The sequence below is a fragment of the Miscanthus floridulus genome, chromosome 10 (genome assembly GCF_019320115.1).
Source record: "Miscanthus floridulus cultivar M001 chromosome 10, ASM1932011v1, whole genome shotgun sequence".
Taxonomy (NCBI): Eukaryota; Viridiplantae; Streptophyta; class Magnoliopsida; order Poales; family Poaceae; genus Miscanthus; species Miscanthus floridulus.
Window position 1 is genome coordinate 135,103,528 of NC_089589.1, and position 26,639 is coordinate 135,130,166.

Consider the following 26,639-nt stretch of genomic DNA (forward strand, 5'->3'; position numbering starts at 1 on the left):
AAAATGACAAAATTGCCCTTGAATGGAGGTTTGACTTGAAATGAACCCTAGAGTGCCACTATTTGACTGAGTCAAAAGACCAACATAGAGACTTTGCATGGCTGTGCACTCTTTACCAAAGTTGTAGCTAATTTATCAAGGAACAAAAGTTGTTTTATGATCATCTCATGAAAATGGCTAGAACATGCTCAAACATGGCCCACAAGTCAGTATTTCATGCTGATTTCACACTTAGAAAATATTCTAAGTCGTAGTTACATTTTCAGTTGCATCAAGCTCACTTTGGCTTCATGTAACTGCTGATCCACGGCAAATTAGGGAATGGTCCTTGAAGAGAAATTGTAGATGGATGGTAGACCTACATTTTTCATATACACAATTTTTGCAAAGGTGCAGTAGATTAGCTGTGTTGACACGTTGAAATAACTCTTTCAGTCGGTTTTCTTCGTCTGAATGGATGCTACAGTGACTGACCAATTTTAGAAAACGCCCGACACGTGTGTGCCACGCATCGCCGGTCGCCTGAGCATGCTGCTATGCGCTGCGTGCCTCCTGGCGTTGCTGGCCGTGACAAGAGCACCCTGCGCGCCTGCCCGACGCACACGTCGCGCCATTTGCTTTTCCTTTCTCCTTCCCCGCGCGCAGCGCCAAGCCACAGCAGCTCCGCCATTGCCGACCGCGCGTCGCCGTCGTCGTGCGCGCTCGCCACCGCGAAAACGAGTTGCCCAGTCCGTCAGTAGCCTCGCTGTGACCTTCTCTACCTTCTCCACCCCACCGTCGGTTCAATCGAGTCTCGGTAAGGATGAATGCGTTGTTTTCTTCCACCGCCGCCGTGGCTGTTCTCGCCGGCGAGTTGCTCCACGTGGCTAGTCGCCACCGTGACCCTCCCATCCCCTCCTCTGCCTTGCGCTAGGTCCGGTGAACACCACCGAAGCTCGTAGAGTCAACCGTTAGGGCAGTATCGTCGTAGCCTCGCCGGAGCCGGACATGCCGCGGCTGTGCTCCGCCGTGCTCGTCGCCAACCCCTATAGCCATGGCAATAGCTTCAATTGAGGGCGCCAATAGATGTGCATGAGTGAGTTGACCGCCGTAGCACCGCTGCCCTCGCCGGAGGAACCACCGTCGACGAGCTTCGCTGCCGCCCTATTCTCCTCCCCTGCCTGTCTCGCTGTCACGTGGGTCCCGGCTGTCAGCCGCTGAGGCCAAGGCGGGAGCCTGGCTGGGCTGTGCCGTGTCTTGGGCCGCGCCAGCGCGCTTCGCGGGCCGCTGTTTCTTCGGGCCGGCCCAACTGTGGCTGAGCTTTGTTTCTTGTTTTGTTTTGTTTTATTTATTTCACAGAATTGTATAAATATTCAAAAATATGTATCTCCTAGTTGATAGATCCAAATGATGTGGTTCTAATTTTGTTGAGTTCATGATAATGTCTAGTTTCTATTAAAAATATAATCCATGCCATGTTCTGTTATGAAAATAGGAGTTACTATTTATCTCTTTTAATCATGCAAGAAATAGGGGTAATTATATTTTTTTCTAGGTAGCTCCAAATTGCATGAAATTTTTATGGTGTACTGCCCATATCATGAATAGCTTGTAGTTAAATTTTCATAAATTTTGGACACTGTTTGTAGGAGATAGAAAATTATCTTGTTTGCAAGGATGGATCTTGTGTGAATTTTCATAATTTTTCTATAGATCCAGTAAAGGTAAAATTTGGTGGGTGCTATTCTTATGCTAGAATGATGCTAGGAAAAAAGTGAAATCTATTGCTTGACACTTTTCAATAGGGTTTCCTAATTATGCTAAAAATAGACATGCCACCTGTTATTTTGGGTACAGCAAGTTCTGCTTGCTCAATGGCTTTGAAATTTTTATGGTAGTCTATGTGAAGCATGAGATAGCTACTGTAATTTTTGTAGATTTTTATGAATAGTTTTACTATATATTGCTTTAATCACCTAATTAACTAAATAAATTTGAAAAGGATATTAAATAATTTATTTAGAAGTTGGCACTATACTTTCTAGTGTTTCTCTGGTATGTGCAACAAGTTGGTTAACTTGGCTTGGTCAAATTATGCTTTTGCATCATCATTAAATAATTAAGCTAGTAACCCTATCATTTCTGAACAGATTCTAGGTTTACTGGAAATTGATTTGGTTAACGTAAGAATCAAGCTTTGCTGTTTACCGTTGATTTGTAGAGAATTTCATAAGCTTTCCAGAATGTCCACATACAAGTCATTTGGAATTGTAGAACTCTGGTTGTGATTGAATTAAGGGACTACTTGTATGCATATGAGACTTTAAATGTTAAATTATGTATACCTTTACTATTTCTAAGCTTGTGGTAATGTTCCTAGGTGTTAGGCCTTTAACTGAAGATGAGCATCTTTATCTTAGGTTATGCAAGTTAGGTAAGTTGATCTTGTTCTTTAAGTTAAGTTAGATACATGCTTAAAGTGATTTGAATAGAGCTATTTTACTCAGTAAACGGGTGTCCAGTGATGCTTTCGTAAATACTTACTGTGATTCATTCATCATGAGCATCATGTCATTCCTTATGCATCCATGATATTCATCTTGTGCATCAGCATGCAATAGGTGTACCGGAGGGAGTAACACTGCTAGAATTCGAGGAACCGAGCGAGCAGGAGCAGCCAACACTGGAGGTTCAGGAGGTGCAGCCTTCAGGAGAAATGCCAGACGAGGTTGCCGTTGAGTGCCCGGATCACCGCCCTTGCAACTTTGTGAAAGGCAAGCCCCGGAGCATATTAAGCCTCCTAATTTCTGAAATGCAGTTATAGTATTATTGTTACATATATTGTTGCATTAAGTTTAGGTGTTGGATGCAAACACTTGCTGCATTGGTTACCCAATCCTTGTCCAGATATTGTTACCCTGAATCCTATGTAGCTCAGGCTCGTGTAGTGCTTAGCCCTGCTTAAACATGGTAGAAGTCAAGTGATTTCCTGTCACCTACGAGATATAGGAAGATACATATGGCACGGTTGGCTATATTTACTATCGTGGAAAAGAACCAGTCTTAATTTGAAATGAAGATCGGACGGAGGCTTGTCGGTTTGCAGTGACTCCATCTGTGTCGATTAAGGACTGAATCTTGGAGCCTTTCCTGTTCATGTTGAACGCATGCCTCTCTCTTAGTTGGCCGTGTCCGATGATCGACCATGAAGCCGAGTAGCTCACCTCAGGCCGGGAGTCGATAAGTATAAAGTGCGCCTCGGAAGGAAGCCGTAGGCGTGAGTCCAAGGGCAGGTGATTTAAAAGTCCTGATCGTCCTGGCAGAAGGGTAAGCCCTGAGAGTGCTGGCGCTGATCGAACCCACGAATTTGGTTCCTGAAATGTTCCAAAGGTGACCCACGGCTACCCTTGCTAAGTATGCCAGGGTGAGAGTTAGGAATACCCTCTCAGCTGAGTTGTAATTCGATTCGAGTCATCGTCTCTCCCGGTTAGTGAGAACTTGACGGGCTTATCTCCAATGTAGATACACTAAATAACATAATGGTTCAGAAATGATGATATGATGATGATAGCCTTATTATACCTGCTATGGTTAATATTGTTTGCTCCTAATAAGTGAGTGCTCTAGTACAGGTGCTAATCTAGTGGACAAGTAAATGATGATAAGCTTGATGCTAAGTTTAAATTGGTTACTATAATCATAAGCTCTTTTATGCAAATGTGTCAAGCTAGCCACCTCATAAGCCTTGCATGATCCTTGGTGTCTTTTATTTCTGGTTTTGACGGGTAAGTCTAGCTGAGTTCCTTCTCGTACTCAGGGTTTATCTCTCACCTGTTGCAGATGACCAGTTCTACTTTGGTTGCTGCAAGTACTGCCTTCTCCCAGCTGGGGATGAAGACTAGACCGTTGGGCGCGGTCTCTACTAGTTCTCGTACCTGATAATGCTTTTGTGGGACATGACTTAGACTTGGCAATGTAATTGAAAACTATGATGTTTTGTACTAAACTATGTTGCTTCCGCACATTCGAACTTGGTTTGTAATAATTTATTTAAACTCTGATGGATGTAATCCGAATGCTACTTGTGAAATGTTGTAATGGATGATGTGTTGTGTTGAATCACTACGATCTTGGTTTGTATGTCGAGAGTTGGTTGAAATCCTTCGTGATTTCCGGACTACCGGGATTATGGGAGCTTAAGTACATGAATTTGATCGCTTCGGTGATTGTTTTTGTACTTACGTTCTTATAATTTGGTCGGTTCTATTACAGCTGGCATCAGAGCAAGATTCGACACTAAACATGTCATTTGTGTATTTAAAACAAAAGTATTTGTGAAAATCCTAAATTAAATAATAAGTATTGTCAGTGGTCATATCCCTTATGCCCAAATAAGGACTCTTTGGTGGCTTATTAAAGTACTAACTTGGGGGTTCCTGCTTGTTTCTGTTTTGTCGTCCATACGGTGTGCTATTGTATGGATGCCATCCGCTTAGGTGGTAATGTATGGATCAAAATACCTCTACACTCTGGTAAGTGGGAGTTGTGAGAGCATGACCGTCCAACCATCGGTCTAGGGGAGATTAGTTGTGGTTGCTTGCATACTTACATGTTCAATCATGTATCTATGAGAGTACTTAAATGTGGGTATCTCTGATAGGTAGCTGTGATACTACAGTATATGCATCTGGGGATGTGTATATGAAAGTATTTAGTTTACATGCCTTTTTGGGAAATTATTGGGCTGAAATGAAATTTTCTACAGGTACACTAACAATGTATCGTTGTAGATCGACTAGCTACCGTATACAAGGGAACGTATATATGCCACCTTATATTCGCTAGCCTTTAAATTTTTCTAGGTTTGTGAGGACGTACGGATTGTGCATGTATCATGTTCGAGCATACATGGCATTTCTTGCATTACTCCCTCCTTTATAAATATGATTGTCCCGACTAATTAAATTTCATATCCCTTAAATGATTCTCCCCTTACGTTGCAACTTTTTGCTACAGATGGCGCGTACGAAACTCACTACTCGCAAGTCCGCTGGAGGCAGGGCGCCTCATCACCGGTTAGCTCCTCGTGAGCCCCGTCCTGAACCTACTGAGGCGGAAAGGCTAAGGACAGAGCTGGCCCAAGTGACTGCTGAGAGGAATGCGGCTCAGCACCGTTTGGAGCAAGTAACACAGGAACAGGACCAAGAGACCCTTGAGGTTCAGAGGTTGATAGTTGCTCACTGCAACTATGAACGCATGTTGATTCACGTAATGAACCAACGGAATGAAGCCTGGCACGAAGAGAATATGTTGAGAGCGCGACAGGTGGAGCTAGAGCAGCAAGTGGCAGTTGCCGAAGAGTACAATGACCATCTCCATGAGGAGGTTCACCTGTTACACAATCAACTGCACCCTCTCCTACCACCTGATGATGAGGATGAGATGGGTTCTGGTGTCATCATGGCTGAAGGTGATGATGACATGGAGGTCAATGGACCTGAGGACATTCCACCTGATGAGGAGGAAGATGAGGAGTTAGAGCCTGCTAGTGATGAAGATGGAGGAGAGATCTTCGACACTGACTCAGAGGACGATGCGTAGTTTAGCTTACTACTTAGCTAATGCGCAAGAGCTAGTCTTTTGTTGATCCTCATGCATGAACGAGTAGCTTTGTAATAAGTTAATTGTTGGGATGTAATATCGGACCCTCTGTTATTTCGGATGAAAGTTGGAACCACTATGGCTTGGATGTAACCTATCAAACATGTTATGCTCCACGTATGTGAGCTTTTGATGAATTTCGTCTTTGCAGTCTATGGATCTCATTGTTGGTTAAGTTCATCGCACTTATGTGTCAATTGATGCGCTTGATGAGTTGTGTGATTGTGATGAATGATTATGCCTCTATTAATTATAAATGCATTCTCTCTAATGGAATCAGTTTGGCATAATTATACAATTCATCTACAAAAGTTTCCACATCATCAGTGCTCATTGGCTATACCTTTTGCAGATGGCTTATAACCTTCATCGCGGTCGTAGCATGGGAGATGAGGAACAACCACCTCCTCCACCGCCCACACCAGCTGAGCTAATGCAGACAGTCGTGGAAAGTCAGCGCATGCTAGCTGAGGCTATGCGCCATATGGCTAACCGTGATGATCGGCATGTCCGCCAGGTACCCGAGCCAAACCAGTACAGCAGCTTTAAGGACTTCATGGACACAAAGCCCCCTATCTTTCGTGAGGTAGAAGAACCATTACAAGCTGATGAATGGTTGAGCATGATAGAGCAAAGGTTTGGGTTGCTCCATTTGACTGAAGGAATGAAGGCTTCGTATGCAGGACACCAGCTCCAAGGCCCTGCAGGCATTTGGTGGACCCATCACAGGACCACCTTCCCTGCTAATGTCGAGATAGTTTGGGACCAGTTCCAGACAGCTTTCCGAGGGTATTTTATCCCTCCTGGTCTCATGGCCATTAAGCATACCGAGTTTATGAAGCTAACCCAAGGCAACAAGAGTCTTAATGAATACCTCCAGGCATTCAACAACCTAGCGAGGTATGCTCCCGAGTTCGTGGATACTGACGCTAAGAGAATAGCTAGCTTCAAGAGGGGACTTTCCCCTAAACTGATGAAGTCTATGGGCAACTACAAGTGTGTCACCTTCAATGAGTTTATCAGTGACACCCTGACTCAGGAGAATAATGACAAGATATATGCTGCTTCCAAGACCCGTAAAAGAAACTTTGACACCAGAGCTTCTTAGTCTAAGGCTCCAATGATATCTAAGACCCAGTACCGTCCACCCAATGCTAATGTCCGGTACTGCCCACCTCAGAAGAAGAATCAAGCTAAAACTGGTTTTCGCAAGGGGTACACAATTTCCTTGCCAAAGAATACCTCTGGGCAGGGCAGCTCCAATGCCCCACCAGCTAATAGGCCGTGCTGGAACTGTAACCAGCCGGGTCATTGGGCAAATAAGTGTCCCTATCCTTCCAAGCAGAATGCTCAAGGAAACGTCCATCAGGGGCGTGTTCACTACACGACTGTGGAGGAAATTCCTGCTGGTGAAGTGGTCACCGCTGGTAAGTTCCTTGTTAATGATCACCCTGCAGTTGTGCTCTTTGATTCGGGTGCTTCGCATTTCTTTATGAGTTCTACTTTTGCATCTAAGCATAAGATGAATGTAATTACAATTGTTAAGGGTGGTTATTGTATTAGTGCTACTGGAAATAATATCCTAACTAACCAAGTAGTTAAAGATGTAAAGATTGAGATTGGGGATCAAGAGTTCCTTACGGATCTTATAGTTCTACCGGGGGTAGGAATCGATGTAATCCTAGGAATGAAGTGGATGAGCGGGAATGGAGTGTTGATCAATACATCAACCCATGTGGTAATGTTGAGGGATCCTGTGGATAAGAAGGGTTTTCTAGTGCAGTTACCTCGTGATATCTCTATCCATAATACAGCCAATGCTACCCTAGCTAAAGCCATTGAGGATCTACTAGTTGTCTGTGAGTTTCCAGATGTCTTCCCTGATGACTTGCCTAGATTACCTCTGGACCGTGATTGAGAATTCAAGATAGAACTCATTCCGGGTATGGCTCCTATTTCTCGAAGGCCCTATAGAATGCCGCCTAATGAGTTGGCTGAGCTAAAGAGTCATTTGAATGAGCTATTGAAGAAAGGTTTGATTCAGCCTAGTTCTTCTCTTTGGGGTTGTCCGGCTATATTTGTGAAGAAGAAGGACGAGTCTTTGTGCATGTGCGTGGATTATCGCCCCCTTAATGCTGTCACTATCAAGAACAAATACCCTCTTCCTTGCATCGATATTCTGTTTGATCAGCTCTCCAAAGCTAAGGTATTCTCCAAGATCAATTTGAGGTCTGGCTACCATCAGATCAAAATTCGTCCTGAAGATATACCAAAGACAGCTTTCTCTACTCGTTATGGCTTGTTCGAATACCTCATCATGTCCTTTGGGTTGATAAATGCTCCGGCACACTTTATGTACCTGATGAATTCTGTATTCATGCCGGAATTGGACAAGTTTGTCATCGTGTTCATTGATGATATCCTTGTATATTCTCTGAATGAAGAAGAGCATGCTGAACATCTGAGAATTGTTTTAACTCGGTTACGTGACAACCAACTTTATGCTAAGTTCAGTAAGTGCGAATTCTGGTTGAACAAGATACCTTTTCTAGGTCATGTGTTATCTGGTGATGGAATTTTGGTTGACCCTACTAAGGTGCAAGAAGTCCTTGAGTGGAAGGCACCTACTACGGTCACAGAAGTCCAAAGTTTTTTGGGTTTGGCTGGCTATTATCGTCACTTTATCCCGGATTTCTCAAAAATCGCCAAGCCCATGACTCGACTACTTCAAAAAGATGAGAAGATTGTGTGGACTCCAAAGTGTGAAGAGGCTTTCCACACTTTGCGAACCTTACTAACCTTTGCTCCTGTATTAGCACAACCTGACATCGAGAAGCCTTTTGATGTCTACTGTGATGCATGTGGCACTGGTTTGGGGTGTGTTCTTATGCAGGAGGGCCGAGTAATTGCTTATGCTTCACGCCAGCTTCGAAAGCATGAAATCAATTATCCTACCCATGACTTAGAGCTAGCCGCAGTTGTTCATGCCCTGAAAATTTGGAGACATTACTTGCTAGGTAATGTGTGCAACATCTATACTGACCATAAAAGCCTCAAGTACATCTTTACTCAACCCGAGTTGAACATGCGTCAACGACGATGGTTAGAATTAATCAAAGACTACAACCTTCAAGTTCACTACCATCCTGGTAAGGCAAATGTAGTTGCTGATGCCTTAAGCAGAAAGGCCCGTTGCAATTCCTTAGTTAGTGAAGACTTTCATCTGGCACACCTCCTTCACCCTGTAGTACTCCACAATATCACTGTGGATTGCTCTCTTAGAAGTCGAATTATCAAACTCCAGAAGACTGATGTGGGTGTGTTTCACATCAAGCGAAAGATGAAAGAGAAAGAAACCAAGCACTTTAGGGTCGATGACAAGGGAATTCTCTGGTTTAATGATAGGCTTGTGGTACCCAAAGACAAAGAACTTAGAAATCAAATTATGGCTGAAGCCCATTCTTCTAAATTGTCCATCCATCTTGGTAGCAGTAAAATGTATTAAGATCTCAAGCTGTATTATTGGTGGACCAAGATGAAGAAAGAAATCGCAGCCTACGTGGCAAGGTGTGATAACTGTTGCAGAGTCAAGGCTATTCACATGAGGCCCGGATTATTGCAGCCACTCTCTATTCCTGGCTGGAAGTGGGAAGAAATTAGTATGGATTTCATTATTGGATTACCCACTACCAAAAAGGGTTGTGATTCCATCTGGGTTATCGTAGATCGTCTAACTAAATCCGCTCACTTTATTCCGGTCAAGTCTACCTATCACCCTCACAATTATGCTAAAATTTATTTTCAACAAGTGGTACATCTCCATGGTGTACCCAAATCCATTGTTTCAGATAGAGGACCACAATTCACGGCTCGCTTTTGGGAGTGCTTACATCAGAATCTTGGCACTCATCTAATCCACAGTTCTGCCTATCATTCGCAAACATCAGGACAAACTGAGCGTGTTAATCAAATTCTTGAAGACATGCTTAGAGCTTGTCTTATCTCTTGCAAAGGCTCTTGGGAGGACTGGTTACCTCTCGCTGAATTCTCTTATAACAACAGTTATCAAGAGAGTATCAAAATGGCTCCTTTTGAAGCTCTTTATGGCTGCAAGTGTAGAACTCCTTTGAACTGGGTGGAACCTGGAGAAAGAAGATTCTATGGTATTGACTTTGTAAAGGAAGCCAAAGAGCAAGTCCAAACTATACAGAAGAATATGACTGCCGCTCAGGCTAGACAAAAGAGCTACGCTAACAAGAGAAGAAAACCTATTGAGTTTGAAGTAGGTGATCATGTTTATCTGAAGGTATCCCCTATGAAAGGAGTAAAACGTTTTGGAATTAAAAGGAAGCTTGAGCCTCAATATGTTGGACCTTACCGCATTATCGAGAAAAGTGGAAGAGTAGCCTATAAACTCGATCTACCCCGTGAAATGGGAGCTATATTTCCGGTATTCCATGTGTCCCAGCTGAAGAAGTGTCTTCGTATTCCCAAGGAAAGAATAGCAACAAGGAAAGTCAACTTGAAATCTGATCTTTCTTATGAGGAGAAGCCCATGCAAGTCCTAGATACTCAAGAAAGAGTGACTCATACATGAGTAGTTAAGTTATACAAGGTCATTTGGAGTAATCATAGCGAACGGGGTGCAACCTGGGAACGGGAAGATTATTTAAAGGAAAACTATCCGGCTTTCTATGCTGATTGGTACGCTTTCCAAATCTCGGGACGAGATTTTTTCTAAGGGGGGAGGGCTGTAACACCCTAGGTGTTTGGCTTCTACTAATTGCATTTCATTTCATAAACATGTGCATCATCCATCTCATCATGCCTGTGTTACTTAAACATGCATATGCAACATTTTCCAATTGTGTATGTTTCATACTTGAATGTTGTGAATAGTAATGGTGTAACATGTGAATGCAACCTGAGTTTCTTATACCTGGAAACATGGCAACATGGTAGTAATATGACAAGTATAAAATAACCACAAGGTCATGAAACATGTAAAACATGGAATTGAAACATATGAATGAATTGCTTGTTTTAATTTCTTTATCACATGTGATCATTAGAAGTGGTATAACCATTTTTGTAAAGTGGTTGATCATGGTCTATTACACCTTAACTACACTTAGGTTACTTGTTGGGACATTGTTCACGTAGGTCAAAATGACAAAATTGCCCTTGAATGGAGGTTTGACTTGAAATGAACCCTAGAGTGCCACTGTTTGACTGAGTCAAAAGACCAACATAGAAACTTTGTATGGCTATGCACTCTTTACCAAAGTTGTAGCTAATTTATCAAGGAACAAAAGTTGTTTTATGATTATCTCATGAAAATGGCTACAACATGCTCAAACATGGCCCACAAGTCAGTATTTCATGCTGATTTCACACTTAGAAAATATTCTAAGTCGTAGTTACATTTTCAGTTGCATCAAGCTCACTTTGGCTTCATGTAACTACTGATCCATGGAGAATTAGGGAATGGTCCTTGAAGAGAAATTGTAGATGGATGGTAGACCTACATTTTTCATATACACAATTTTTGCAAAGGTGCAGTAGATTAGCCAAGTTGACACGTTGAAATAACGCTGTCAGTCGGTTTTCTTCGTCTGAATGGATGCTACAGTGACTGACCAATTTTAGAAAATGCCCGACGCGTGTGTGCCGTGCGTCGCCGGTCGCCTGAGCATGCTGCCACGCGCCGCGTGCCTCCTGGCGTTGCTGGCCGTGACAAGAGCACCCCGCGCGCCTGCCCGACGCACTCGCCGCGCCATTTACTTTTCCTTTCTCCTTCCCCGCGCGCAGCGCCAAGCCACAGCAGCTCCGCCATTGCCGACCGCACGTCGCCGTCGTTGTGCGCGCTCGCCACCGCAAAAATGAGTTGCCCAGTCCGTCAGTAGCCTCGCTGTGACCTTCTCTACCTTCTCCACCCCACCGTCGGTTCAATCGAGTCTCGGTAAGGATGAATGCGTCGTTTTCTTCCACCGCCGCCATGGCTGTTCTCGCCGGCATGTTGCTCCACGTGGCTAGTCGCCACCGTGACCCTCCCATCCCCTCCTCTGCCTTGCGCTAGGTCCGGTGAACACCACCGAACCTCGTAGAGTCAACCGTTAGGGCAGTATCGCCGTAGCCTCGCCGGAGCCGGACATGCCGCGGCCGTGCTCCGCCGTGCTCGTCGCCAACCCCTATAGCCACGGCAATAGCTTCAATTGAGGGCACCAATAGATGCGCACGAGTGAGTTGACCGCCGTAGCGCCGCTGCCCTCGCCGGAGGAACCACCGTCGACGAGCTTCGCCGCCACCCTGTTCTCCTCCCCTGCCTGTCTCGCTGTCACGTGGGTCCCGGCTGTCAGCCGCTGAGGCCAAGGCGGGAGCCTGGCTGGGCTGCGCCGTGTCTTGGGCCGCGCCAGCGCGCTTCGCGGACCGCTGTTTCTTCGGGCCGGCCCAACTGTAGCTGAGCTTTGTTTCTTGTTTTGTTTTGTTTTATTTGTTTCACAGAATTGTATAAATATTCAAAAATATGTATCTCCTAGTTGATAGATCCAAATGATGTGGTTCTAATTTTGTTGAGTTCATGATAATGTCTAGTTTCTATTAAAAATATAATCCATGCCATGTTCTGTTATGAAAATAGGAGTTACTATTTATCTCTTTTAATCATGCAAGAAATAGGGGTAATTATATTTTTTTCTAGGTAGCTCCAAATTGCATGAAATTTTTATGGTGTACTGCCCATATCATGAATAGCTTGTAGTTAAATTTTCATAAATTTTGGACACTGTTTGTAGGAGATAGAAAATTATCTTATTTGCATGGATGGATCTTGTATGAATTTTCATAATTTTTCTATAGATCCAGTAAAGGTAAAATTTGGTGGGTGCTATTCTTATGCTAGAATGATGCTAGGAAAAATGTAAAATCTGTTGCTTGACACTTTTCAATAGGGTTTCCTAATTATGCTAAAAATAGACATGCCACCTGTTATTTTGGGTACATCAAGTTCTGCTTGCTCAATGGCTTTGAAATTTTTATGGTAGTCTATGTGAAGCATGAGATAGCTACTGTAATTTTTGTAGATTTTTATGAACAGTTTTACTATATATTGCTTTAATCACCTAATTAACTAAATAAATTTGAAAAGGATATTAAATAATTTATTTAGAAGTTGGCACTATACATTCTAGTGTTTCTCTGGTATGTGCAACAAGTTGGTTAACTTGGCTTGGTCAAATTATGCTTTTGCAACATCATTAAATAATTAAGCTAGTAACCCTGTCATTTCTGGACAGATTCTAGGTTTACTAGAAATTGATTTTGTTAACGTAAGAATCATGCTTTGCTGTTTACTGTTGATTTGTAGAGAATTTCATAAGCTTTCCAGAATGTCCACATACAAGTCATTTGGAATTGTAGAACTCTGGTTGTGATTGAATTAAGGGACTACTTGTATGCATATGAGACTTTAAATGTTAAATTATGTATACCTTTACTATTTCTAAGCTTGTGGTAATGTTCTTAGGTGTTAGGCCTTTAACTGAAGATGAGCATCTTTATCTTACGTTATGCAAGTTAGGTAAGTTGATCTTGTTCTTTAAGTTAAGTTAGATACATGCTTAAAGTGATTTGAATAGAGCTATTTTACTCAGTAAACGGGTGTCCAGTGATGCTTTCGTAAATACTTACTGTGATTCATTCATCATGAGCATCATGTCATTCCTTATGCATCCATGATATTCATCTTGTGCATCGGCATGCAATAGGTGTACCGGAGGGAGTAACACTGCTAGAATTCGAGGAACCAAGCGAGCAGGAGCAGCCGACACCGGAGGTTCAAGAGGTGCAGCCTTCAGGAGAAGTGCCAGACGAGGTCACCGTTGAGTGCCCGGATCACCGCCCTTGCAACTTTGTGAAAGGCAAGCCCTGGAGCATATTAAGCCTCCTAATTTCTGAAATGCAGTTACAGTATTATTGTTACATATATTGTTGCATTAAGTTTAGGTGTTGGATGCAAACACTTGCTGCATTGGTTACCCAATCCTTGTCCAGATATTGTTACCCTGAATCCTATGCAGCTCAGGCTCATGTAGTGCTTAGCCCTGCTTAAACGTGGTAGAAGTCAAGTGATTTCCTGTCACCTGCGAGATATAGGAAGATACATATGGCACGGTTGGCTATATTTACTATCATGGAAAAGAACCAGTCTTAATTTGAAATGAAGACCGGACGGAGGCTTGTCAGTTTGCAGTGACTCCATCTATGTCGATTAAGGACTGAATCTTGGAGCCTTTCCTGTTCATGTTGAACGCATGCCTCTCTCTTAGTTGGCCGTGTCCGATGATCGACCACGAAGCCGAGTAGCTCACCTCAGGCCGGGAGTCGATAAGTATAAAGTGCGCCTCGGAAGGGAGCCGTAGGCGTGAGTCCAAGGGCAGGTGATTTAAAAGTTCTGATCGTCCTGGCAGAAGGGTAAGCCCTGAGAGTGCTGGCGCTGATCGAACCCGCGAATTTGGTTCCTGAAATGTTCCAAAGGTGACCCACGGCTACCCTTGCTAAGTATGCCAGGGTGAGAGTTAGGAATACCCCCTCAGCTGAGTTGTAATTCGATTCGAGTCGTCGTCTCTCCCGGTTAGTGAGAACTTGACGGGCTTATCTCCAATGTAGATACACTAAATAACATAATGGTTCGGAAATGATGATATGATGATGACAGCCTTATTATACCTGCTATGGTTAATATTGTTTGCTCCTAATAAGTGAGTGCTCTAGTACAGGTGCTAATCTAGTGGACAGGTAAATGATGATAAGCTTGATGCTAAGTTTAAATTGGTTACTATAATCATAAGCTCTTTTATGCAAATGTGTCAAGCTAGCCACCTCATAAGCCTTGCATGATCCTTGGTGTCTTTTATTTCTGGTTTTGATGGGTAAGTCTAGCTGAGTACCTTCTCGTACTCAGGGTTTATCTCCCACCTGTTGCAGATGACTAGTTCTACTTTGGTTGCTGCAAGTACTGCCTTCTCCCAACTGGGGATGAAGACTAGACCGTTGGGCACGGTCTCTACTAGTTCTCATACCTGATAATGCTTTTGTGGGACATGACTCAGACTTGGCAATGTAATTGAAAACTATGATGTTTTGTACTAAACTATGTTGCTTCCGCACATTCGAACTTGGTTTGTAATAATTTATTTAAACTCTGATGGATGTAATCCGAATGCTACTTGTTTAATATTGTAACGGATGATGTGTTGTGTTGAATCACTACAATCTTGGTTTGTATGTCGAGAGTTGGTTGAAATCCTTTGTGATTTCCGGACTACCGGGATTATGGGAGCTTAAGTACAGGAATTTGATCGCTTCGATGATTGTTTTTGTACTTACGTTCTTATGTTACATGCAATGAGTTAGAGTATCTAGTGGCACTTTGATAACCGCATTCCGATACGAGTTTCACCCCTCTTAATAGTACGGCTATCAAACCTAAATGTGATCACACTCCCTAAGTGTCTTGATCACCAAAATAAAATAGCTCCTACAAATTATACCTTTGCCTTGAGCTTTTTGTTTTTCTCTTTCTTCTTTTCAAGTTTAAGCCCTTGATCATCGTCATGCCATCACCATTGTCATGTTATGATCTTCATTAGCTTCTCCACTTGAAGTGTGCTACCTATCTCATGATCACTTGATAAACTAGGTTAGCGCTTAGGGTTTCGTCAATTCACCAAAACCAAACTAGAGCTTTCAGGTGGTGGGCTGAAAACCGAAGAAGTCGAGGGGGGAAGAAAGAAATCCTTTTCTTTTTCTAAAACATATTTTCAAAACCAATTCCAATTCAAATTTAAATACTCTTTGAAACTTTGATCAAAACCAAACATCACAAAATTATATGCAGCGGCATGTATGCACCAGCATGTAGGTAAACCCTATAGTTGATTTTAATTTAACAAAAAATATTACTTTTCTAAGTTTAAATGGGCACAAAAATTCACAATTAAATCAAATTCGCCTATTTTAAAATGATGCAAATTTTTGGGTGTTACACTGACCTATGTCTAGACGTGACTATCGGAGGTTGTTTTACACATAAATTTATGCCGGAGCAAGTAAAATTCCTTGAAAACTTCCTAGAAAGACACACTTGCTCCGTCATGAAAACTAGAACCCTCTAGGCAAAAGTCAAGTCGAGTGTTGAGGAGTCCTCATCTATCGAATCCAAACCTTTAGCATCTTTAGATTCGACTTATGAGCCCTCACCCAAACCACGAACATCAAAGGAAAGATTAATCCATCCTTCGGGGTTCCCTATCGAATTCGAGGATTTTGGCAGTACCTCAAAACTCTTTTGGCATGAAAAGCTTGCACATCCTCCCGAGAAAGCTTCCCCCAAGATAGAACCATCGAAGGAATGGTTAATGGAAGTGAAACATTCTTCTGAAGCAATTCGAATTCTTTCACCTTCCACGACCATGTCTTGCTCATTAAGGGGAACATTTGTAGAAGCCCTGCACAACCCCAGAGTCGAGACTCATATCATGTTAGAATTCCTTTGCGAAAAATCTTTTGGGCAACATGTCGCTAGTCTCGACCAACAAACTTTTCAAAAGTCCCTCGAGACGCATCTTCGAGTGTTGTGGGATTTCATAGATTTTGCTAATCATAATAGACAAAATCAAGGTTTTCATAGATTCATCCTTGAGTTTGATCTTCTCATAGGCTATACTTTGGATAAACTTTTTCAAGAAAAATATTCCCATGAGAGCCTTAGTGAAGAGTTTGGGAAAACTACTTCCGCCAATCACCCAGAAATCCCAATGGCAAAGCATCTTCCCAATCATGACCCATTCGAGGAGGTGAAGTTCATATCCCCATTCGTTTCACCTAGGTTTCCTCGTGAAACGGAACATCCATCATCACCCTCACTCGAACTTAAACCATGTCCCTCTGGCCATCCAAACATTGTTCTCACTAGTGGTCGAGATTGAACCAAAGTATCTCTTGAGAACGAAAATTTCTGCGCCATGGACATTCCTAAAGCACCAACTCTGGAGACCAAGGAGAAGGATTCCATTATTGAGCATGAAAGTTTCTTTTTTGAGACCCTTCACGTTTCATGCTCACTTTTGAAGTCTCCAGAGTTAATCTCGCTTAGTGCCACATGCTTCTACAAGGGCCACAACCATATCTTAGTCCTCGTCTGCAAACTTTTTAAGAGGATGGTTGTAGATGCCTTCGTTTATGGCCGAATACAATAAACGAACAGCCTCAATTCTGCTGCAATAAATGGCGATACACAGTGCACACCATAATATTACACACAGATCTTCAATATGATTTTGAGGCCATACCATCACATCATTCTATGCAAAAATGAGTTAGACATTTCTACGATGTTACGGGTATATTTTAAAAAACATGCAATTGGCTCTGCCAGCCGATGACGGATAGAACAGATGTTTCGCATGCTGCTACAAATTAACAAGCATGGTGTCGGATTATTTAGCTCCGGCAATGCCTAGCAACGTGATCACGTAGATGGATCCAGATGGTAGCACACGAGACAAAAGGATTTATATTGGTTCGGGGCGCGGTGGTGCACGAAACACTACTCCAGTGGTATGACTGCTCTTCTATTCATATACTCAATTATAGGGGTTGTTGCTCCTAGCTACGTAGTAGATTAGAATGGTGGAAGGTCGATCCCGAGCCCGAAATACCTACCCTCCTTTATGTAGGTAGAGGGGTAGGGTTACAGAGAGGGCAATTGGGCTAACAGATTGGATTCCTAGTTTATTATACGAAATGTGCAACAGATTGATCCTAGCTACCATCCAGATATGCCGGTCTTGGCTTGCCTTGATCTCCACGTTGGTTGACCACGTCAGCCCTTGTGGGCCTCCTTTTTGGCGGCTGTTGGGCGGATAGCTTGGCGATGGTCACATATACGGGCGGTGTGGATAGTCCTGCCCCATATATCTAACAGTAGCCCCCGTAATACTTAATGATAAGCTGGCTCATAGCTTTAGCCCTCGCGTACGTCACACACCCCTGCAAGTTCTGTGTACTGTAAGTACTAGTGAGTGTTTCCATCAGGTACCGAGGTCCTGAGCAATGCGACTCGATATTCTCAAGTATTGAGGAGCCAGTATGTTGCCATTCGGGTATCAAGAGCATTTCCCAGGTGCCAAGAATCTTCTTTCGGTACCAAATTAGGCGATGGTACACCGTACATCAGGGAACGTAGCCCCCTGGCCGCTGTGAGCGCCTGGCTTGGGTGGGACACCCTATATCGGTAATCAGGGTTTCCTAGGCATAGCCCTCGGGACGTTGTCAATACCCTGTTCGGGTGGTAGCACCCGACAACCGGAAGCGTGGCCTCCAGGACGTCCGTAGGCGCCATGCTTGGGTGATAACACCACTATATTGGAGAAGTTAGTTTCCAATGTGTTTCGGCACGTATTTAGTGGTTGCGCATCATTAAGTCCTAGTTGTAGAACAAATAATGAGGATATGGTAAATGCACCACCATCGCTCGTGCATGACTATGCCAGTTGATTTTTAAGGCGACCCGATGCGAGTCGTCTATTAACAAACACTAAGGGCGTCACGTTTTTCTTCGAGACCCATTAAGCAATGTGATCTAGAATTTTCAAGAGCCTCATTAGTGGAAGGAGTGAGGTCATTGTCTCGGAGCCCTGAGGCAAATATAACAGCGTCCCGGGCCGGGAACCGTTGTGGGAGAATAATGAACGCGTGAGCAGCTGTCGGCTATTGCGTATGTTACTCTTCGAGCTAATAACGGGTAGAATGAATGAGCATCCGTGTCCTATTGAATAGGGGCAGCCTGACCAGCATGGGCACATCCTAAAACTATTTCTCTAGATTATAGGAGCTCGTACTTTGGTTATAGCCATAGACCAATCAGTTTTCTGGTTTCCAAAAAGGGGCACACATTCGCTGAAAATAAGATACTTCGAGCTCGTCCGGGTATTGGGTGATTTACATGACACCGAGTGTGAGAGGTTTTAGGATCATACTGGTGACCCTCCCGAATACCCCCTGACTCCGGTATGGCAGGGTCGATAATGAACGAGTCATTACTGCTTACACGTGTTGAGGGGGTGAGCCAAGCTGAGTATTGGATCTGAGTGTCAGATCACTCGCCTGCACCGGCTCGGGTGATGGTGCGTCGGGTTTTGGACCATTGGGCCCTACGGCCTCCGCGGTTGCGCGGATGGGTTCCTTCTCAATGAAGCTAAGGCATCAATTTCGGCAGCTCGTTTCCCACGCGCATTTCTCCGAGGTTGTGCCTCTCAGAGATCATGGGGGCGTGGCCTGGCCTTAACTCCCGCTTTTGCTCCAAGAGGCTGGTGGGATTCCATCGACCGTGTGTGTCCCCTACCTATAAAACAGTGGGAGAGAAGGGGAGTTAGTACACCTGCATAGTAGCCTTTGCACGCTCGCCTTCCCTTGTTCGTCACATCCCTTGCCTTCATCAGATCTTGCTCGTCCTCCATGGTCGGAGAGAAGCGTTTGCAGGAGGAATCGGAGGAGGGACCAACCGAGAGGCGCATACCCCCTGTCCTCATGCTTTCCGTCTGGGCTTGTTGGGATTCAGGTGAGGATGGATCTATTGTTGACTTTGTTCTGATAGAGTTTAAAGCGTTTCTTGCTGTAGCGGTTTCTCCTTGGCACGCTCAGTGCCGTGGCCGTATGCCTTGTCGCCGACGAGGAGTCTGATGATGAAGGCCACGACATCCATACTGTGGGAGGAGAGCTGGCCGCGATCGGACCGGGCTCTCCGAGATTGGCCGGCAAACTAGAAGAGGTGACTCATCTGCAGGATGAGTTGGCCTCCTGGGCGCACGGCGGTGCCACCATGATTCTTAGAATGACTTATAATTTGGGATGGAGGGAGTAGTTATTAATTCTACCTTTTACCACTTGCATATTAAGTGCAGCTGAATTGCTATGGTTTTTTTATGGTGAAATCTAGATACCTAGGTTTGGGTTCAAGATATGGGTGCTCGTATTTTTTGAATCTTATTGTAAGATTTAACAATTCTATTTTGTTAGTGGTAGACGACATGCCTAAATAGGGTTGAGTCTTCTTAATATTCATCTAGCACTATTTTGGTAATGGTAGGCGAAGTGCCCTAGTAGGGTGTGAGTCCTCTTAATGTTCATCTATTCTTATATAAGTTTGGGTACATAGAAATACAACATAAAAGAATAGGACCTCTGGATCTGGTGACCCCGGCCTACTCCCCCACTCTGGTGGCTCCCTCCCACGCGGCGACCTCGGCGGCCTCGCCTCCGTCGCGCTCGCCTATCCACCTTGTCGCGCGGCGTCGTGCACCACTAGAGAAACGACCTTTGATCCAGCTCGAAATTTGGCTTTAGTCCCGGTATATTTCGCGTCCGGGACTAGAGAGACCTTTAGTCCCGGTTTGTAGTTCCAACTGGAACTAAAGGTCCCTGCCCAACGGCTACTGCAGCAGGCTTTTGCTGCAGGGACCTTTAGTCCCGGTTGGAGCTACCAACCGGGACTAAAGGTTAACTTTTACTTCCGGTTGGTCCCTCCAACCGGGAGTAAAAGTCTACTCCCGGCTGGAGGCTCCATCCAGAACTAGAAGGACCTTTAGTCCCGATTGCTGTCTTCAACCGGGACTAAAGCTTGCAACGGTAACCGGCAGTCTTTATGTGTGTCGTGTGTGTGGTCGCGGTGTATCTGAATATACTACAGCAGCCAAACTACTGAAGAGTGCCTGCAACCGTACTCCAGTTTGCTACCTCACGTGTGGTACCCTATTCAAATTTAGTCCCGGTGCTCCAGTTTGCAACCGTACAGCAGCCAAACTACTGAAGCATATTGCGTACTCCAGTTTGCAACCGTACAGCAGCCTAGCACAGCCCCCACCGGCACAGCAGCCTAGACCAAATCAATTACTCCCGGCTGGTATTACGAGCCGGGACTAAAGGTATATCTTTAGTCCCGGCTGGTATTACCAGTCGGGACTAAAGGTCTTTTAGTCCCGGACGTTTATAGGGCCTCGATGGGCCGGCCCAGTACGTAATATGCTAGAATTGTTGGCCAGTCCCACCTATTAGCACCACCTCGCTTGCTCAGAAGAGTGAAAGCTAACTTAAAAGCTCAGCTCTCGAACCATGCAGCACGAACTTGAACATGATCTGCTCTATAGGATTGTACCGCTGATCCTTGACTAAAGGTCCTTCGTACTATAGTTTATACAAAATGTTGTACATTATAATCGTACATATATTCTAGCAGCGTAGAATGCGTATTCAAAAACCAAAACGAATCATCAATTAAAAATAGGAAAAAAAGAAAATAGAAATAGAAACAAAAAAAAACCTGGTAGCAGCGTGAAAATAGAAAAAAAAGGAAAATAGAAATAGAAACAAAAAAAAGGTAAAATAACCTTTAGTCCCGGTTGGTATTACCAACCGGGACTAAAGGATGCCGGCCCCGTGGCATGTCAGGAGGCACCTTTAGTCCTGGTTGGTGTTACCCACCGGGACTAAAGGTCCTTCTTTAGTTCCGGTTCCTGACCCGGGACTAAAGGACCCCCTTTAGTCCTGAATGCTTGCTCCCGGGTGGGGAACCGGGACTAGAGGGGGTTCCCCACCGGGAGTAAAGCCCGTCTCTGTACTAGTGGTAGTCGGCGAGCCCATCGGCGGCGTCCCCGAGCCGCGCATGAACGTCGGTGCGGTGCGCGAGCAGAGGGGCAGGGAGGACCTAGAGTGCATCGATGAGGGGCAGCCCCTGTTCTTTTGGCCTTTTAGTCCCTTCTTATCACAATTTGATGGCTAGATGACTAAAAGTCTTTTAGTCCCTTTTATTAAGTCATAGTATTTGGCTCCAAAGTGACTAAAAAAACTAAATTTAGATGACCAAAGTTTAGGAGGCCGAAACCGGACTGAGCGACAGACAAACAGAGAGGCAGCGACGGCAGGTCGAAAAAGCGCAGCGTCGTTAATAACAAATTCTCCTCCCATTGGATCTTGTGTTGCTTTCAGTGTTTTCGCAGTCGGTCGGGCGCACACATAGAGATGATCGATCAGGACGAGGCGTTCTGGGCGCTCTGACCTGACCTGCGGCCAACAGGAAAATGTTGCGCAGCGCAACAGGAAAAATGGACGGATATGGACCAGACCACCAAGGAAAGGGAGAGGTGTGGGTCACCAGATGGATGTTTCGTGGCCAGGTTTCGACGTTTCGTCCAGCTGCCTGGCTGCACCATCCTTAACCCATCCAAAAAAAAAAAAAAAAAAAAAAAAAAAAAAAATCAGTGTCCCAGTCACCCACTACAACCTAAAATTTCAGCTGAACTTGATCGATACAGAGAGTGACATGGAGCTATCATATCAGGAAGAAAGCAGAACGCTCGTTGCCATTCGTTCATAATATATAGCGCATTTATCGCTACGGCAAACAATTCTGCAGACGTTTTTTCCTGATTTATTAATTAATTGAAGACAAAGTAATATAATGGGCCGGCTGGGCTATCAGTAGTACCCCAAGTGTACTATATATTACTGGACACTGCTTTAGATGGTGTGTACAGTACCACTGCAACAACCAATCCTTCACGGGTGTCTCCTTCCCAACTCCCAACTCCAGTGCGCTGCATTATTATTGTGCCCTTCATCTATCTAGTATAGCCATTGGTCCTTATCAATCTGCCACCTCACCTCGATCTCATGATGATGGTAGATAGACGATGACGGGGCAACATTATGAGGATCACATGCATATACGTATGTATGTACGTATGTGGGCAACATTATTGACACGACTGGTGATTCTATTTGCTACTCCATAGGCAGGAGGAGTGTATTTGGTATCTCCTTAGGCGGACGACGACGCAGAGGCAGGAGCGTCGTCGATGAACTCCTTGATGGTGTTGCGGAGCTTATCCGGAGAGGCACCAACAAAGCAGGTCTCCATCGTCTGATTGTACCTGATGAAGACGAAGGTCGGCGTCCCCTCGATGTTGTAGATGGTAGCAACTTCCTGTACATACATGATTTCATTTGGTGAGTGAGTTAATCATGCACCTATGTACATACATATTGGCTAGTATTAATTATTGGGACGATCGACACCGTAGTGCACTGACCTTCAGTTCGTGAATGTCGACCTCGAGGAAGACAGCGGCAGTAGGGTACTCCTTGGCACACTCCACGAACACCGGGGCAATCTCTTGGCAAGGACCGCACGTGGGGGACATGAAGTTGATGATCACCTGATCGATCGATCCAGGAGTAGTATATGTTAGAAAGAATTGTTACCTGGTAACACGAGAACAAGCTAGAACAAGAACTCATCGTACGTTGAACAGACAGCATATATACAGTTTTATCGATCGATCGAGGAAATTAAATAAATTACAGGGAGACAGACCGATGGTGATCGATCGGCCGGCCTTGTTCGTTGTTGAACAGACTACGACAGTACGTACCAGCTTGCCGGCCTCGTTGCCCTTGGCCAACTGGGCGTCGAACTCATCCTTGGCGTGGCACGCGATCACAGCCCCCTCTACAGCCAACTGGCCAAGGAGCAGGGCCTGCGAAGAATCAGTTGCTGCATCCGAATCATCGCTGATCTCACTTATCCGGGGCGATGAGCAACATAAAGATGAGGAGTTCTGCAGAAACATGAAAGATGATGTCCATTAGGAACATGATTTATATTTTGTTTACATCGGCTGGGCACTAACTAGGGCATTCAATGACTAACTGGGCACTACTTTGTTTGCATGTACTTACTCTTTCTGCCGCATCTAGAACATCGCCACAAAGTTCCTCAGTTTCATAATCACCATGAATGCCACCATAGATTACACAACCAAGCACACCATGATGGACCAATATGGCATGGAAGATAACACCGTTCAAGTATATACCAAGGGCACACATGATGTTGTTGTCATGCCCGGATAGAAAAGTGGCCTGTGCACCCGAAGCTGGATAATGAGACAGACAAGCAGCAGCTTAGATCATCACATACGTATAGAGTCATGTCAAGTTACTGGGAAAGAAAACCCGACCCAACCGGCCATTATGCTTACCTCTCATGGCAAGAGCCACCGTCGTGGTGGTCTCGGGTGTTACGAGAGTCAATATCATATCTATCTGAGAACCATTGAAAACAACGTTAACTGCTACAGCTATTGCTTGCTAAATGATGAAATGAGAACCCACACTGACTGACATTTATTACCCATTGTCCATTGTAGATAACACCGACCATTCGAGCGAGCTCAACCCTCGAGCGACAATGGACAGGCTGAGGCAGTTGTACTGATCGCTGCATGGGTAGTACATTAGTAAATAAAATAAAAAAAGGAATTACTTATATATATACGTGTCTGCTGTTAACAACGTACCTGTGGCCTACTGAGGCTGACGGCGGTAGCCACCGTGACCGCCAGGGTTCCAAGCGAGATCTTCTGCAGTATCTCACTCTTCACCCTCGCCAATTTCTTGGCCGTGGATTGCGCCGTGATGAGCTGAAGAACGATGTTCTTCTTCCCACAGCGAATCACCAGCTCCAAAGCCTCCTTCATGCTATCCAGCACGGAACCTAGGGTCCCTGCAACCACTGGGTGCTGCACCATGGCCATGGGGGCGTTTGCTCTCAGCATCTGGACCAGTCCGCAGACGTGGTCTGCCACCTTCGCGATGGCGTTGCACTCTTTGTGGTTCGTTCGGGCAGTGTCAACTGCCTCCTTGATGGCGATACTGACGTCAATGATTTTCATCACGACGTCAGCCATCGCATACGGCCTCCCTGATTTTAGAAAAATTATGAAACTTAGAGCTAGGACGAATTTTACGAATTTTTGGAGATGGAAAGGATTTCTGCTGAAAAACAGAAAAGGGAAAAGATTCAAAGGCGTGGGCTTGGCACCGCCGGTGGGCTGGACGGCTACCTGGGTCTGGTCCAGGCAGTAGAGCAAGGCAGAGGCTTCAGCGGGCCGTAGCCAACCTGGGCCTCGCGCTGCCAGTGCTCCGCCAGAGAAGAGGATCCGGCCCAGGCTGGTGCCGACCCGCTAGCTGTTAGAAGGCCAGGTCTCCTACTGGGCTGGGCTAAGACGGGGGTTGGCTTGGCTTTGGACTGGACCCACGTCCCTGCTGGGCTGGAAACAGAGAGGGAAGGAGGCCTACGGGCTACGGCTTTAGCACATCAGGTGTCCGCGCTGCACGCAGAGACCGCGAGGCCGAAAAGGTGGAGCTTGGCCAAGGGAGGGCTCACTGGGGCATGGCCGAAACACGGCTGTGCGGCATTGCGTAGAGGTGCATCCTCACGTCGGCGAGCGGCCAAGAAGGTCCCGCCTTTGGTCTCCTTGGAACCGGGTGAAGGCAGAGGCCGGTGCGTGTGGGCGCCAGCGCGGTGTGCTCGTCGTGGCTCCACTCGCGAGCAGACGACGGGACGCGGCTCGTGTGGCCGGCGTTCGCGCAACGGCGTGCTGAAGCACGTACGGCTGCGCGACACCGTACCGCGTGCAGGTGCGCGTGGGGCACGGGGAAGACGGCGGCTCGACCGGGCTTGTGTGCAGTTTCGGCGTGTCCACGCGGGTACACGCAGAGGGAGAAGACAGAAGAGGGCTAGCAAGGTTCATGGCCGCGGTGTCTCGGCCGTGCGTGTTTGTGCTTGCAGGTCCGAGCGCCCAAGAGCGCGTGGCTTCTTCACAAAACCTTCTATTACAGCAATCAAGTGCAAAACCATAATAATCAAGCTTCGTCAAATATACTAACAACAACCTTTAATGTTTTGTTCATATATACATGATATATGAACAAGCATAATATTTAATGTTTCAGAGTATTTATATATATTGGAGGAAACATAATAGAGTACTACTTTATGCATAATATTTAATGTTTCAGAATGGACAAGCAAAGAATGTTTCACATCACATTCTATTTCAGCAATCAAGTGCAAAACCATAATCAAGCTTCGTGAAATATACTAACAACAACCTTTTTTTCAACGCACGGGTTCATGGACTAGTTAAATACTAATAAAGATTCTTCAAAGACGAAGCGCATGCAGTAGTGTAGTAGGAAATGAACTTAAGATGATGTACGCAACAGTACAAGCAGAGCAAGAGAGGCGGCGACGTACTTACTGGCCGGGATCGGTGGTGGAGATCGAGTAGACGGTGGCGGCAGTCGGCGCCGCCCTGTGGACCGCACGCGAAGTCGATCGCCGGCCTTCTGAAGCACCGCTCTCGGCTGGTCCGAACGGCACACCGACTAGCTGGCTCGATCTCGGGACGTCGTCGCGGGTCGCGGATGCCGGTCGCGTCTCGTGTCGCCGCTAGGACAAAGGAAGAACGAGCAAGGGGGAGATAAGTTGTGATGGGTAGACGAAGATCACGCGGGAGTTAGCAGAGGCAATAATAACCCTGTGGCAAACCTTGTAAAGGAGTTCAACCGTGGCAGCTACGAGAAACGTACAGTGAGAGCTCCCCTGTCGAGTGGAAACAGAAACAGCGGGAACCTTTTCAGCCTCTTCCTTCCTCCCCTGCGCAACCGAAACAACAGATGCAATCAAATCAAAGTGAGTTTTTTTTTTTTTAAATAGTCAATAATTTTTGTGTGCGCGTGAGCTGGTGGATCGTATGCTGGCCGGGATAAAGAAAGCTTGCGGCCAACTCATTATCTCGTATGCATGCATCAAGCGTGGTCCAGTGTAGGGGCAACAGCTGAAGCTTAGCAATCGGAGCTAAGACTAGGCGATTAGTCCGTCCAGTGGTTGACAGACAGTTTGCGGATGAGGAGGGAGAAGAAAAAGGGGCTCGATCACCTCTTGAGGCGTGCTGGTGCTAGCTAGTATGTTTGTGATGAACATCTAGAGCTACTTTATGATACTACTTGGAAGAAACAGCTATCTGTATATGTATGTTTGTGATGTTCCTAGCTACTTGCTTCACAATTTGTGACGAACATGCATCTAGCTACTG

The 26,639-nt window shown here is 45.2% G+C and overlaps 1 protein-coding gene across 2 annotated transcripts; it reads right to left on the reverse strand.

Moving 5' to 3' along the window:
• Positions 1-22,189: 22,189 nt before the first annotated feature.
• On the reverse strand, positions 22,190-25,916 carry LOC136485783 (uncharacterized). Of its 2 annotated transcripts, none has more exons than XM_066482621.1 (8): positions 25,803-25,916; positions 24,057-24,460; positions 23,891-23,977; positions 23,739-23,802; positions 23,437-23,633; positions 23,130-23,315; positions 22,788-22,913; positions 22,190-22,681 (listed from the first exon to the last, which is right to left on the reverse strand). In XM_066482621.1, exons 2-8 carry the CDS (start codon positions 24,444-24,446, stop codon positions 22,517-22,519), a joined length of 1,215 nt encoding a protein of 404 aa, XP_066338718.1. In that variant the 5' UTR covers positions 24,447-24,460; positions 25,803-25,916; the 3' UTR covers positions 22,190-22,516. The 2 variants fall into 2 exon arrangements, with proteins under 2 accessions (XP_066338718.1, XP_066338717.1); XM_066482620.1 differs by having other exon boundaries at positions 25,799-25,839.
• Between the last annotated feature and the right edge of the window lie 723 nt (positions 25,917-26,639).

Coding starts and splice junctions, on each gene's coding strand:
- LOC136485783 (XM_066482621.1), bottom strand. CDS start 24,446: ATGGCTGACGTCGTGATGAAAATCATTGACGTCAGTATCGCCATCAAG. Junction 23,634..23,738: donor GGTGGCTCTTGCCATGAGAG/GTAAGCATAATG, acceptor CTCATTATCCAG/CTTCGGGTGCACAGGCCACT. Junction 23,316..23,436: donor TTCTAGATGCGGCAGAAAGA/GTAAGTACATGC, acceptor ATGTTTCTGCAG/AACTCCTCATCTTTATGTTG.